This window comes from Rhineura floridana, chromosome 2 (genome assembly GCF_030035675.1).
Source record: "Rhineura floridana isolate rRhiFlo1 chromosome 2, rRhiFlo1.hap2, whole genome shotgun sequence".
NCBI lineage: Eukaryota > Metazoa > Chordata > Lepidosauria > Squamata > Rhineuridae > Rhineura > Rhineura floridana.
This window is the reverse complement of record NC_084481.1, coordinates 58,573,769-58,587,383: the sequence shown is the minus strand read 5'-3', so window position 1 is coordinate 58,587,383 and position 13,615 is coordinate 58,573,769. Positions and strand designations below refer to the sequence as shown.

The 13,615-nt window shown below is 42.8% G+C and overlaps 1 protein-coding gene across 6 annotated transcripts in view; it reads left to right on the top strand.

Annotated features, from left to right (window-relative positions):
• The window catches only part of FMNL2 (formin like 2), a 262,344-nt gene that overhangs the window by 245,699 nt on the left and 3,030 nt on the right, over positions 1-13,615 (top strand). For 3 of the 6 annotated variants that reach the window (XM_061608771.1, XM_061608774.1, XM_061608775.1), the window contains exons 18-25: positions 51-285; positions 651-719; positions 886-966; positions 2,066-2,195; positions 3,908-4,071; positions 5,941-6,042; positions 7,614-7,712; positions 9,209-9,332. In XM_061608771.1, coding sequence (XP_061464755.1) covers positions 51-285; positions 651-719; positions 886-966; positions 2,066-2,195; positions 3,908-4,071; positions 5,941-6,042; positions 7,614-7,712; positions 9,209-9,332 — 1,004 coding nt within the window. Of the gene's footprint in view, positions 1-50; positions 286-650; positions 720-885; positions 967-2,065; positions 2,196-3,907; positions 4,072-5,940; positions 6,043-7,613; positions 7,713-9,208; positions 9,333-10,603; positions 10,711-12,177; positions 12,272-13,615 lie in introns of those variants that run through there. The other 3 variants (XM_061608773.1, XM_061608772.1, XM_061608776.1) reach the window with 3 other exon arrangements.

Sequence of the window (13,615 nt, the reverse complement as noted above, 5' to 3'; positions counted from 1 at the left end):
TAAATACCTCTTCTTTTAAATATATATTTATATATTTTTGCATTGACCAGATTTGATTTGAAGACTCTGCCTGTTGATTTTGTTGAATGCCTGATGAGGTTCTTACCTACGGAAAATGAAGTGAAAATGCTGCGGCTTTACGAGCGGGAGAGGAAGCCTCTTGAGAACCTCTCGGATGAAGATCGGTTCATGATGCAGTTCAGCAAGATTGAGAGGCTGATGCAGAAGATGACTATCATGGCATTCATTGGCAACTTTGCAGAAAGCATCCAGATGCTGACTCCAGTCAGTGAGATGTGGGGTGTAGAGTCTTCTTTAAAAGGGAATCCCATGGTTTGGCTAATGCATGTGCTATGTTCATTGTGGAGCATTTACTGTAGGCTAGTTGCTTGTCAGAGATGGGCTGAAGCTATCCCCCGGTTGATATTTGCTTATCTTTGGCAAATTATTTCTAGTTGCTGCTTCGACTATCTTGTGATAAATGCATTATGTACCATCGCTTGCCTCTCTCTCTCTCTCTCTCTCTCTCTCTCTCTCTCCTCCCTCCCCTCCCCCTCCCCCCCCTCTCTCTTGCAGAAACCTGTGGGTGTCCAGTTTTAGTCACACTTAGCTTTTACAGATGTTCACATTATTTCTTGTTTTGCCTTTAGCAACTTCATGCAATAATTGCAGCATCTGTCTCAATAAAGTCATCTCAGAAACTCAAGAAAATCCTAGAGGCAAGTGTTATTTTGCTTATTCATTGGATTTTTAAGTATATATATGTATAGGTGGTTAAAAACAGACACCCTTAAATAGTTGTCTTTAGAGGGTTCTATATCACATAATGCTGTACATTCATTAGTTGACGCTTATGAGTTTTTCCCACCCGTGTGATTTCTGTAGATAATCTTGGCCCTGGGTAACTACATGAACAGCAGTAAACGAGGAGCTGTTTATGGATTTAAACTACAGAGCTTAGATCTGGTAAGTAGGGGAAATCCACCCCAAATGGACATATACGTAGCTTTGCCTGGAAGGTTTCTTGCACATCCCCATTCATTCACACAGCCTGCATGAACAGTGGTTTAGGCATCTGTTCAGTGAAGTGTCGATGAGCTAGTCAGGGAATGGAGCCATAGGCTTAGATTTCTAACATCATATGTCAAATGAAGATGAATTCCAGTTCCCTAGAACTTCCATTACTCTGCCCTCATTTGTTTTCTCATCATGGTGAAATTCTTCCTTACCATCAGCTGCAGTAGGTGAAATCTCTGCACAAGACGTATGAGCTGCAGATTGGTCCTCCAGATTTTGTTGAACTTCAACTCCCATCATCCCTGGCCATTGGCCATTCTTGCTGGGGCTGATGGGAGTTGTAGTTCAGCAACTTCTAGAGAGCCAAAGGTTCCCTGCACCTGGCCTATAGTAACCTGATGCAGGTTATTATCCTTTAAGTTGCAGTTGTCTTTTGACAGTGAATTATCATTCTTAATTGAAATAAATAAATAAAAAAGCACAGTCAACATCTGCAGGAGTCCTAACATTCTTTACCTGTGGTCCTTTAGACTTAGACAACATAGTCAGGGATGATGGGAGTTGTAGTCCAATGACATCTTAAGGGTCACAGGTTCACCTCTCCAATCTATAGCATTCTTATACAGTTACATTTTCACTGCATTGTTTTTATTTCTTTGCAGGGGTGGCTAACCTGTGGCCCTCGAGATATTGTTGGACTCTGACTCTCATCAGCTCCAGTCAGCTTAGCCAACGGTCATGGATGGTGAGAGTTGTAGTCTGGCAACATCTGGAGGGCTGCATATTCCTTACCCATTCTATATGGATAGATCATGGCTTGGATGCTAAGTAAGCTAAATTAAAGATGTTCATGGAAGCACGTCATTCCAGGAGGGGCCCTGAGCAACCAGAAAGACTTGCAGGGCAGGATGCGGGTTGCAGGGTGCAGGTAGATGTAGTGGGGAAAGAAGGAACAGGAAAATTTGTCCTTAAGTTAGCATGGAGGCTAAGATACGTTAATGTCTTTATCATAGCCTAATGTAACACATTTCTTCTGTCTCATTTGCAGTTATTAGACACAAAATCAACAGACAGGAAACAAACTCTATTGCACTATATATCAAATGTTGTGAGGGAGAAGTATCAGCAAGTATCACTTTTTTACAATGAGCTTCACTATGTAGAGAAAGCTGCTGCAGGTAATGTTGCCATGATTCATTTCCCAAGTACTTAAAGCTGTTTCAGATGCATTCTATGGCTATTGTAATGCACTGATAAACCATTATGTGTGATTGATGGTGACAGAAAGTGCACTGGGATTGGTTGCGATGGAGTTTCTCCATCAGGAAATGGGGCTTCCTGTAATCGCTGACAAGATGATGGGATGGATGCTTAAAGCAAGCCCAATGGGAACTTCTTAGTACAGCCAATGCCTATCCAAAGCTGATAGGTGCTTATGGCCATCCTGCTGCTGGGATTGGCTGCATTATGGAATTCCCCATCAAATGATGTCATCTTTCCTGCCGGCATCCTGCAGGCTCTCTCCTGTGCTCACAACCTTCCCAAGTATATCAGGATGCTTCGGCTGTTTGAAGGCCCACGTTAGAGTCCATGCCTTACTATAGAAGGGAAGGGATTCTAGACACTGCTCCAGAAAGCAATGCTTTTGGAACTGTATATGTGTGTGTTGGCAGAATAGTATTAAAAGGCGAAGGAAGTGTTTTAGATTGTGTGATCCAGTGCAAAGGTGAACATTACTGCTCCCTGTATTAAACTGTAATACTGCTTTGTTAGTTTGGATTAGGAATTGTTTTACACTGTTGTTTATAGCTAAATTTTTTTTATATTTTGGTTTTAATTTTTTTTATGAGATTGGTTGTAATCTGCCTTGGGGAAACTTCTGTTTTGAAAGGCACTATATAAATCCTGATTTTTAAAAAAAAATAACAATCCCTGCCCAAAGCAGGCTTGTCATAAGCCCCCGTCAGCTGTAAGTGCAAATAATTCTGTTGCATTGCTGGGTTGAAGTGAAGCTGGCAATGCAACTTTTCTCAGTGGGTGTAGCTTGAACCGTGCTCAGATTTCTTTTAGTTTGGGTCACCTGACAATTATTGTGATGCCAGGTGATTGACAGGTTGGAGGCCCTGCTCACCTGCTAAAATGGCCCATAGGAGGTGATCAAGATCTGGCCTGCTGGTGGGATCTTGTTCTCCACCATTACTTTATATGGTCTTGGTAGAAACTGTGGAGAAGGCGGCAACCATGTTGGTACACGTATATCTGTGTTGCAAAGGCGGTTTAAAACAATGCCTTCCCTAAACTAACTTCGGCTCGCCTTCCTTTTCATTTTGTGCAGCTGTCCCATCTCCTTCCTAGCCTCTCTGCCCCAAAATCTTCTTGTCTCTTTGATGCAGAATTTAAGTGCCTTGGCCTCCATTTCTTTGTTGTCAGCACCTTCACTGTTTTAAGAGCAGCAGCAGTTGCTAACAGTGTTTCCCTGATCCATAGCGGCCGGTGGAGCACACAGGTAAGGCTCCGTTGTTCTCCTGACCTCGCAACACTGGGGGGCACTGCTGTGGACTGAGAGGGGGAAAGGGGAGGCACGGGGAGCTCAGCACAGCATGTGGCAGCGGAGCCAACCCAACACTACTGCTGCCGTGCACTGTGCCGAGCTTCCTGGTCCTCTCCCTCTCAGTCAGCGGTGGTTTTAGGAAGCCAAGAGGGCAACGGAGCTCCAACCATACCACGCCACCAGCTGCTACTATCCGTAATTATACTTTCCAAGGTCTCGGACAACTACATCTCCAAGCTTTGCTACACAAGAGCCTTTAGCAGGTGATGTTAGGCATCAATTAGGGAGTGCATGTGCTCTACATTATGGATGTATTTTGTTTTTGTTTTCACCCTTTAGTATCCCTTGAAAATGTTGTGTTGGATGTAAAGGAACTCCAAAGAGGTCTGGACCTAACAAAGCGAGAGTACACCATGCACGATCACAATACCATGCTGAAGGAGTTCATTCAGAACAATGAAGGGAAACTGAGGAAGCTACAGGATGATGCAAAAATAGCCCAGGTATTCTGTGTAGCCCAGCAGTTCAGCGATCTAGCTATCAGGAACTGACAGTGAAGAAATCGGAGTAGGCAAAGGAAGTATGAGCTGTTCCTTCACGCTAGTTCTGTGGAGTGCTTGTAGTTAGTGTGTTTGACTGGAGAAGGAGACACCCAGGTTCAAATCCCCACTAAGCCATAAATAGAGTAGTCATCGTGTCGACATCTTGTGTTGACATCTGTCACTTAGAATGACTTCACACCTCACAGAATAACTCCTCTTCCTTATGGGTTTGCTGGCATTACCCATGGGAAACAAGTATGATGTGAACAATAAATGCATACCCTGAAGCACCTGCGCACATGTGTCAGAAGCCACAGCCCAATAAGGGCTCCTCAGAAACATGCACGTGGCTGTCTAAAGATGCACATCTGTTTAACGACTGGGTACCCACAGCTCTAAAACATGTGTTACTTCTCTGAGAGGACCCGTATACCTCTCCATTTATCAACCTGCCTGGGCCATGAGATCTGCAGAAGAGATTTTTCTGGAACTTGGGTACATCAGGAGGTGACTTGAGATAGGGCCTTTTCTGTGGTGGCACTCCTCTCATCCAGAATATGCCTGGCACCTAAATTGCATGGGTTTCAGTGCCAGTTGTTGAAGGCATATCTCTTCAGCAAGGCATTCCAGGGCAGTTGATCAGTGCTGCCCATTTATAATGGGGGACTGCTTTCTGGTTTTGGCTAAGAATGAATTTTAGTACTTGTTTTATTGTGTTTTATAGTCTTAATGATTTTATATGCGTAAACCATCCTGGAGTTATTTATGAGGAAAGCTGGGATAGAAATTTACTGAACAAATAATGATATAACCAAGACCCTCATGGGCTTCACATAATGATTTTGAGGAGAACAGAGTAGAAGATGGCTCTGGGAGCTGCCAGGGGAGGGGGAATCAGCAACCCCCACCTTGCAGGAGCATCCCTTGAGTGGAATGTCACTTAGGGGATGCTCCCATTGGTGGAAGCCAAGTCTGGACTCAACCTATAGATGCTTACCTAGAAAATTCTTTCCAGATCTGTGCTATTTCTTTTCTTCCTTTGGTTTTCTTTCTTTTTCTTTCTATGGTGAATTAATTACCGTTTAAGCCAGAGCTGAGGAACCTTTTTTGGCCAAAGGCCACATTACCATGGTGGAAAGTTGTTGAGGGCTGCATGCACACACCCCCATAAGACACACAGACAGACAGACAGACAGACAGACTATAAAAGCTATTTCTTGTCTATGGAAAAAGTTGCAAATATTTATTTTTTAGTAACTCCGCTCGAGTTTCATTTTCTGCTTTCTCTATAAACTTTATACAACAACAACAAAAGGTTTGTAGGAAAAAGGCTCTTCCTTTATCTGTTCTGAATGCAAAAATGGCAAAAAGGACTCAGTAATGTCAGCAGAAGAATGCAAATAACATCAGTGCCCATCTGAACTGCAAGCCCTGCCTTACAGTTATTCAAAGCCAGAGATTTCAAAATGCAACTGGAGAAAGCATAGACAACTTTTTGCAAACTGCAAGTTTAATCTTCATGCAACTGGGGTTTTTCTTACTTTCTGTGGAAGATCTTGCAGAAGAAAGAGCTGTAGTTGTACACTTTGCAAAACAAATTGCAGAGTGGGTCTCCCCTCTTGTTGTAAGGCTCTAATGCACCTCCACTCTCTCTCTGTTTCTTTCCTGCTTCCTCTTCCTGTTCCCCACCACCACCACTGAACTGTTCCCCGCTGATCAGCCTGCAGACTGGGTGTTCCCTTCTCTGGGTTAAGCTGCATCTTGCATAGTTTGGGTTGCACCTTGTCTGAGATTTGTTGAAAAGAATTTTTTTTTATGTGTCTCTTACAGGATGCCTTTGATGATGCTGTGAAATATTTTGGAGAGAATCCCAAGACAACACCTCCATCAGTCTTCTTCCCAGTCTTTGTCCGGTTTGTGAAAGCTTACAAGGTAAACAGAAGCTTAATTTACTTCTCCTGTTACTGTAATGAGTGTGGCCAAACTTTCTAAACAAAGCCTCACTTTGTGGTTGTGTAGTTTCCTTCTGCAAATACAGAGAGCCTTAAAGGTCCTCCTCTGTGACCTGTAATGAGTGGGAAACCTAGTTCGGCCCAGAGGCCAGATTGACACTTTTCCAGTCGTCCAGGGGCTGCATTCCAGTGGTGGGTGGGACAAAACAAAACAAAAATCCAAAAAGAAAAAAAAGAAAAAACAAACATGTACCAGACACCAGGCACACAGGACTCCCTTCCTCTCTCACACACATACATACATGTAATCTCTCTCTCTCTCTCTCTCTCTCTCTCTCTCTCTCTCTCTCTCTCTCTCTCTCTCTCTCTCTCTCTCTCTCTCTCCTCTCTCTCTCTCTCTCTCTCTCTCTCTCTCTCTCTCTCTCTCTCTCTCTCTCTCTCACACACACACACACACACACACACACACACACACACACACACACACACACACACACACACACACACACACACACACACACACACACACACACACACACTCACTCTCACTTTCAGACACACACAATCAGCATTTCCCATCTTCTCCACTTCAGCACTGGCATGGGGGTGGCTGGAAAGATCTGTCTGCCTACTCTTTGGAGAGGATCTCTAAAGAGCAGGCACAGGGATTTTATCTTCCCATCTTAGCTCTAAGCACCACAGTGCTAAAATTGGAGATCAACCCTGTGCCTGCTCTTTCTCTGAAGGGTAGGCAGAGAGCATATCAGGGGTAGGAAACTACAGAGGTATGTGAGCGGTGTCATACTCCCCACTAATAAATGATTGGTTTGTTGCTTTTAATTTAGAATAATTGTAGGCTAACTTTTAAGGTTAAACCCTTTCAAATGGCTTCCAACATGCACATTCATAATACATAATCAGTAATCAGTTTAAAACTGTAAGACACTGTAATAATACAGTTAATAAATAACAAGAATCTGTGCTAAGGCTAATAACAAATAACATTCAGCCCCGTCAATGGCTACTAGCTATGATGGCTGCGTTCTCCCTCCACTGTCAGAAGCAGTATGCCTTTGAATACCAGGCCGGGTATCTGGTTGGCCACTCTGGGAACAGGATGCTGGACTAGATGGACCTGTGGCCTGATCCAGCAGAACTTAAATAATTTACCATATCACACAGCAACAGGAAGCCAGGCTCTTCCCCATTGCATGAACAACACATCTAGGTTAAACTGGCATGAATAAATTTGTGTTTTGCTGAGTGAGCTAAAATGGAAATAGACTGCCTTCAAGTCGATCCCGACTTATGGCCACCCTATGAATAGGGTTTTCCTGGTAAGCGGTATTCAGAGGTGGTTTATCATTGCCTTCCTCTGAGGCTGAGAGGCAGTTACTGGCCCAAGGACACCCAGTGAGCTTCATGGCTGTGTGGGGAATCGAACCCTGGTCTCCCAGGTCGCAGTCCAACACCTTAACCACTACACCACACATATGTTTAACGTTGTTGTGAGTTCTAACCAATATATATTTCCTTTTAAATTGCCCACAGCAAGCAGAAGAGGAGAATGAATTGAGAAAAAAGCAAGAGCAGGCCTTAATGGAAAAACTTCTGGAGCAGGAAGCACTAATGGAACAACAAGACCAGAAGGTAGCAAGCACCCAAGTCTTTGACCATTATAGACATTGTTAAAGTGACAGGCATTGGTCCAGTGAAAGAGGTCATGCAAGGGTACCCAATGTGATACAGTCCAGATGTTGTTGAACTCCAACTCCTTCCAGTTGTATTCCAACAACATTTGGAGGGCACCACATTGGCTATCCTGCCTTATGGACTGTGACTGGCTTTCTCCTTCAATGGGATCAACAAGATAGCAGCACTCCCAAACAACTGTTCCTGGGATGTTTTCTCTCAAAGATAATGAATGAAACCGTCCTTCTCATAGAGGAATTTAACAAGGCTAACATTGAAGAAGCTTTTAGGTAAATTACACCAGTTTTACAAATTCACATGCATGTCCTTTTCTGGTTATTCCCAGAAAAGAAAAGAAAAAATACAGCAGATCATTAGCATCTGCAAACAGGACAGATGGTACTTGACATCTGAAGAATAATAATCATGGTGCCTGATGGATATGCCCAGGGATGGCTTTCTACAGTCAGGGAGCCACCACAGAAAAGAACCTTTATCTGGTAACAACCCCCTGCTTAACCTCAGAAGGCCAGGACACCCAGAGACAGGCCTCCAATGTTGGCCTCAGCTGGGAGGTTGATCATGGGAGAAGATGGCCCTTTAGATACCCTGGTCCCAAGCTGTTTCAAAGTTTCATAGGTACCAGAACTTCCATTTTTTCATCGAAACAAACAGGGAGCTAGTAAAAGTCTTTTAAGTAGAGGTGAAATATGTTTATCACAGTAAGTCCCAGTTAACTTTTCAGAGGCAGCCTCACAAATAACACATTACAGTAGTCAAGCCTGGACATTATCAAAGCATGGATAATGGTGGCAAGACCATCACCTCTATCAGCTTGTTTTATAGGATTTACAGTGCAATCCTAACTGTGTCTTCTCAGAAGAAATCCTATTGAATGACATAGGCTTTCCTCCTAGGCCGTGAGGTTAGGATTGCAGTCTTAGACAATATTATAATCTCTTTCTATTTCTTAGTTTTATAAAGCAAGTATATAGTCTGTTTGACTTAGAAACCAGAGACCGTTGTGGGGTTTTCCTGTTGAAAAAGATGCTATGACACTTTTATAAGTGATCTTTGCTCTCAGGGCCTGTGGTCTTTAGAAGAAAAGGAGCTGTGCCAATCTATATTCTTAAAGCTGGGCTGTTAAACCATAGATCAAGCTGAGGAGGCTAAACTGTTGCAGTCTGGGGAAGGAACATGACTCAGTGGTAGAGCACATGCTTTGCATGCAAAAGGACCCAGGTTCAATTCCTGATGCCTTCATGTAGGGCTGGGGAAGGCTTCTATCAGAAATGTTGGAGAGCTGCTGCTAGTCAGTGTAGAGAAGACTGAGCTAGATGGAGCGGTGGTCTGATTCTGACTCGATATAAGGCTGCTACCTAAGTTACTTGCTTATGTTAGGTCTTGATAGTCTCAGTGGGCACCCCTCTTTACTGACCTCTCCTCCCTTTCAGTCTCCATCTCATAAAACGAAGAGACAGCAGCAAGAGCTGATTGCAGAGCTCAGACGGCGACAAGTCAAGGACAATAGACATGTGTATGAGGGGAAAGATGGGGCTATCGAAGATATCATCACAGGTAAAAAAAATTAAGGAGGCTGTTCCAAAGTGCCTGCCTATTTCACTTTTAAGAGGTCTGTTAGAGTTTTTACAAACTGGTTACAAATTGGTTTCAGTAATGATAATGGGATGTACCAGTCATTTAACAAATGATGCCCAGTATATAGTGTTCCTTGGCTAAACTTCAGAGTCTCAGACCTTTTCTGTGGCACAGGTGTCACTGAAATAATGTTGGTGTATTTCTTCATTTCTCCTTCACTTCTGCATGCTGTCATGGCATAAGCTGGAAACCACACTGAGCCTTATTAGATGTATTTGTGCAGCAAATTGCATGCCGTGCAAACCTTTGAATATGTTTGATCCACGTGCAAAAGCTGCTGGTGTCGAACCTTACTTGAAAATGCTACTAACAGTAATTACTGCAGCATTAAATCTGTAACAGAGGACCAAATTGATTGGTTTGGATTGCTGAATGATTTAGAACTTTGGAGTTGCGTATTCTTCTTGCAACAGACTAATATTTGTTCCTTTCTGCAATCCATAATTGAATGTAATAAGCTGACAGTGGCTAGGCCTAATTTATAGAAGGTATAACAAGCACAGCATGGGCAGAATATTCCTGCAACCGGCAGGTAATTTGCTAAAATCTGTTTTAGTGACTTCTATCACCATAGCAGAGTGGAAGGAAAAATAAACAGCAAATTATTAATTGGTGCCCTGTAATTAGCAGTCACCATCTTGCTGATCCATTGCCCTTGCATTTTATACTCAATAGTTGGTTCCTGAGTATGAAGAACAATACCAATTGGAAGGAATAATTATTGTGGTTTTTAAAAGCATCCATGCCCACACCAGTACTAACTCCTGTTCCACTAGGACTTTGCTAGAATCCTATGTATCATTTCCAGAGGTAAATGTATAGTTGCTCCCTGTGGGAGACTTTGCCTGGGGTTCTTTATGCACTCTGTAATTGCGTAATTTCATTTCCCCAAGTTCCAAGAAGAGTCAATTGAAGGGGAGAATAACCATGCAAATGAATGCTGTGTTGAGATAAAACTGTGCAAATCATCATGTCCTTTTTTAATATGCCACTTGTGCAAAAAATAATAACTGCCGTGCTTTGCAGAAAGGTCATTCTTATAGTAACCCAGCCCAACAAATCCTACTGTCGTTAAATGACTGAATAAGCCATTTCAGGATGTCTTTAACAAAGCACTAACAATGTACTAATACAATAGTTCTTTGCTTCTTACTGTATTCTGTCTTGTTTGGCTGTTATTTTCCATGCAGTGCTGAAGACGGTGCCCTTCACCGCTCGAACGGCCAAGCGTGGCTCTCGGTTTTTCTGCGAACCTGTTCTCACAGAGGAATTCCATTACTAAACTATTCCTCTTTCACACCCGATGCTCTTTTTTTAAAAAAAAGGTTGCTGTAGGTTTTTGACATTTCTCTGCTTGTGTAAAGCAATATAGCTGTTGAATGGATTTGTGATGCCTGGCATTTTCTTGGAGTTGTTTTTTCCATTGTCATTTCATTGCATGTTTTTGTCTGTTAGTAACCTTTTTGCTCCCTTCCCGCAAGCACATGACCCCTTGCTCCACCTTTTGCATTTCAGAGGCACCATTGGTCTGTGTGCCAACACCATAGAACAGCAAGTGCCGGAAGTCACAGAAATATCATTGAGGCCAATGGCAGCTGTGCTTCAAGGCAGCCCACACAATTTGCAAGACATTTTTGTGGGTTGTAATGATACATGTGACAAATAGTTCACTTGGTTTTTCTATGTCATCACCTCTGGGCATGTACATCTTTTTTCTTTGTGCATTGATCTATGTTGCATGAATCCTGTTAACGTTTTAAACCTATCTCTGGAAGCAAGTCTAGCATGTATGAATGTACTAAGCTGAATTGTGGCATGTTAGAGCAAGTCCCTGATTTGTGATCTGTAAGAGCTTTTTTCCACATCAGCTGTTCTAATCATTGCTTGCATGTTTGTGTTTGTGTGTATGACATCCCATCCACAGTCACATTAGCTTCAGTTCCATGCCAGCTTAATTGGAAATCTCCTTAGAGTGATGTGGCAGCTACATGTAAATAACATTTTGCCTTTGATCAGTATAGTCCTTTGCAATAGCAGAGGGTGGACAAAACCAGGACCCAGAGAGATTACGGTATTGGAAGGAGGCCTTGGTTTCTGAGCCAAGCTGTAAGAATGATCTACAGGAATTTTAAATGATTCTGATGCTAGCTCAGCTAGGGCCAAGAATCAAAGATCAATGGGCTGCCTGAAGAAAATACCCAGGTGACAGACCAGGCCTAGTCAAACAATACTATCAATATCAATAATTGATATGCCAAGTTATTGTCATGGAACTGGATCCATTAACATCTTTCCATGTAGACTGTTAAAAAAAAGTAGTGCTGTTTTAACACTGCATGTATCTGTTAATGCTGTTGTCTTTGATACAAGAACCAAGGATCTTAAAGAAAGCAGCATTTCATTTCCTGCTGGTGCAATATATTTTCATCAGGACTTTTAAATAAGAATGCTGCCTGTAACCACTTCAACTCCTGTTTGCACTTTCAAGTTTATTGCTGGACAGTCCTGGAGCCAAACATCAAAGCAGCTTGGAGTTTTGTTTTTTTTAATAAGAGGCTACGGTGGCCACCTTTCTCCCTCCTTTCTCTTTTTAACCTTCCTTAAGCCTTGGCATCACCCCCTTTCGCTTTACTTGCTAACACATGTGGCTTTTTAATTTAAATTTTGCTTTTTTGCTTTTTGGGCACAGAGTTGAGTTGCTCTTCATGTTCCATCCCATTTTTAACTTAACCATCATTCTGTGTTTTTTTCCCCTTCTGTTTAGCCTTAAAGAAGAATAATATCACTAAATTTCCAAATGTTCACTCGAGGGTAAGGATTTCTTCTAGCACACCGGTGGTGGAGGATACACAGAGCTGGCAAGCATCACTTTTTACTTAGCTTCCTCCTCTCTCTGTATGCCACACAAAACTGCTGCAAAATAGAGCGAAGTGACATAAAAGGAGTGATATGCTGTATGGGTTTAGCAGCATCGCTGGTGCTTTTCGGTCTTTCTTCTATCAACTATTTTTTTAAATGTAGCATGTGGGATTGATTAATCTGCCCCTCTTGCCTGTACTGAATGACAACGTTGATAAATCCCATAGTAGCTAGTCCTTTTCCAGATGTATGTGTCTTGTCTTCCCTAAGAGGAATGTTACATCTGTGTTGTAGATCTGTGTATACTGGGGGGTTGTAAGCCTGTGTGCTACATAGCAGGAAGATGGAAGAGGGAGACACAAAGTAGAGTTACCAACTTTATTTACAGGCTCTGCTCCTGTGCCTTTAACAGCAGCCCATCAGGCAGAAATTTAGCCAAGGAAGCTTTCCCTGACATAAGCCTGTAGTGAAAAAGCTTTGCCTGCTAAATTTCTGCATCCCTAGTTGTTGTTGTTAAAAGGCACAGGAGCAGGGGGTCCAGTATGAATTTTACTATACAAAGGAGAAAATGTTCTGGGACAGCTCTGAGATAGGAGCTAAGATTCAGACATGTCTTTGTGCTCACTCTCTCTGCTGGGACCCTGCAAGGACAATGGATGCAGAAATTATTAATGAAACAAAATCCAGAGAAAGAAAAAGGCTGTGTGCGATTCTGACGGCTTTTGAATTGTTTGTTTCTTAGCAATAAATGATTCCTCCTTCATCTTTCTTAGGAAAGCTACTACCCCCAATTGAGCTTATGGAAGTGTCTATGATTTACAGCCAGTTTCCTTTATCCCAAAGAACTCAGTGGCTCTGAGTGAATCCTGCTGTTGTAGGCTGAGTCTCAGCTAAATCTTCCCTGTCAGGAATGGCATTCACTTTGCTCCTCTTCCAACAGTGGCACCCTTGTTTTGCCTTCCTACTTCAGTAGCAGCTCTCAGGCAAGGGTGAGCAGTGGAGGGCTCCAGGCAAATGTCTCTTCCTTTTCTTCCCAGAGGAATGGCAGCTCTCCTTACAAAGCTACTGTATGCCTCCGTTGAGAGCGTGTGGCTGTCTTCTTAGAGTCATTAGTGAAGGCTCTAGAACCTAAGGGCCCTGGAAACACAGCCCAAGCAGGAACATCCGTTATATGTGAGAGGCCATTCCTCTGAAGTGCCAGCTTCCTGTATTCAACTCTTTCTCCTAGGACCGGGAGAGTTCCTGGACCTCAGAGCATAACATGACAGAAAACTGCTCTCTCTTTCTCTCTCTCTCTCTGAAGCAAATTCTTGTCATTGTGGTGAGCTGTGTGTGTAGGGAAC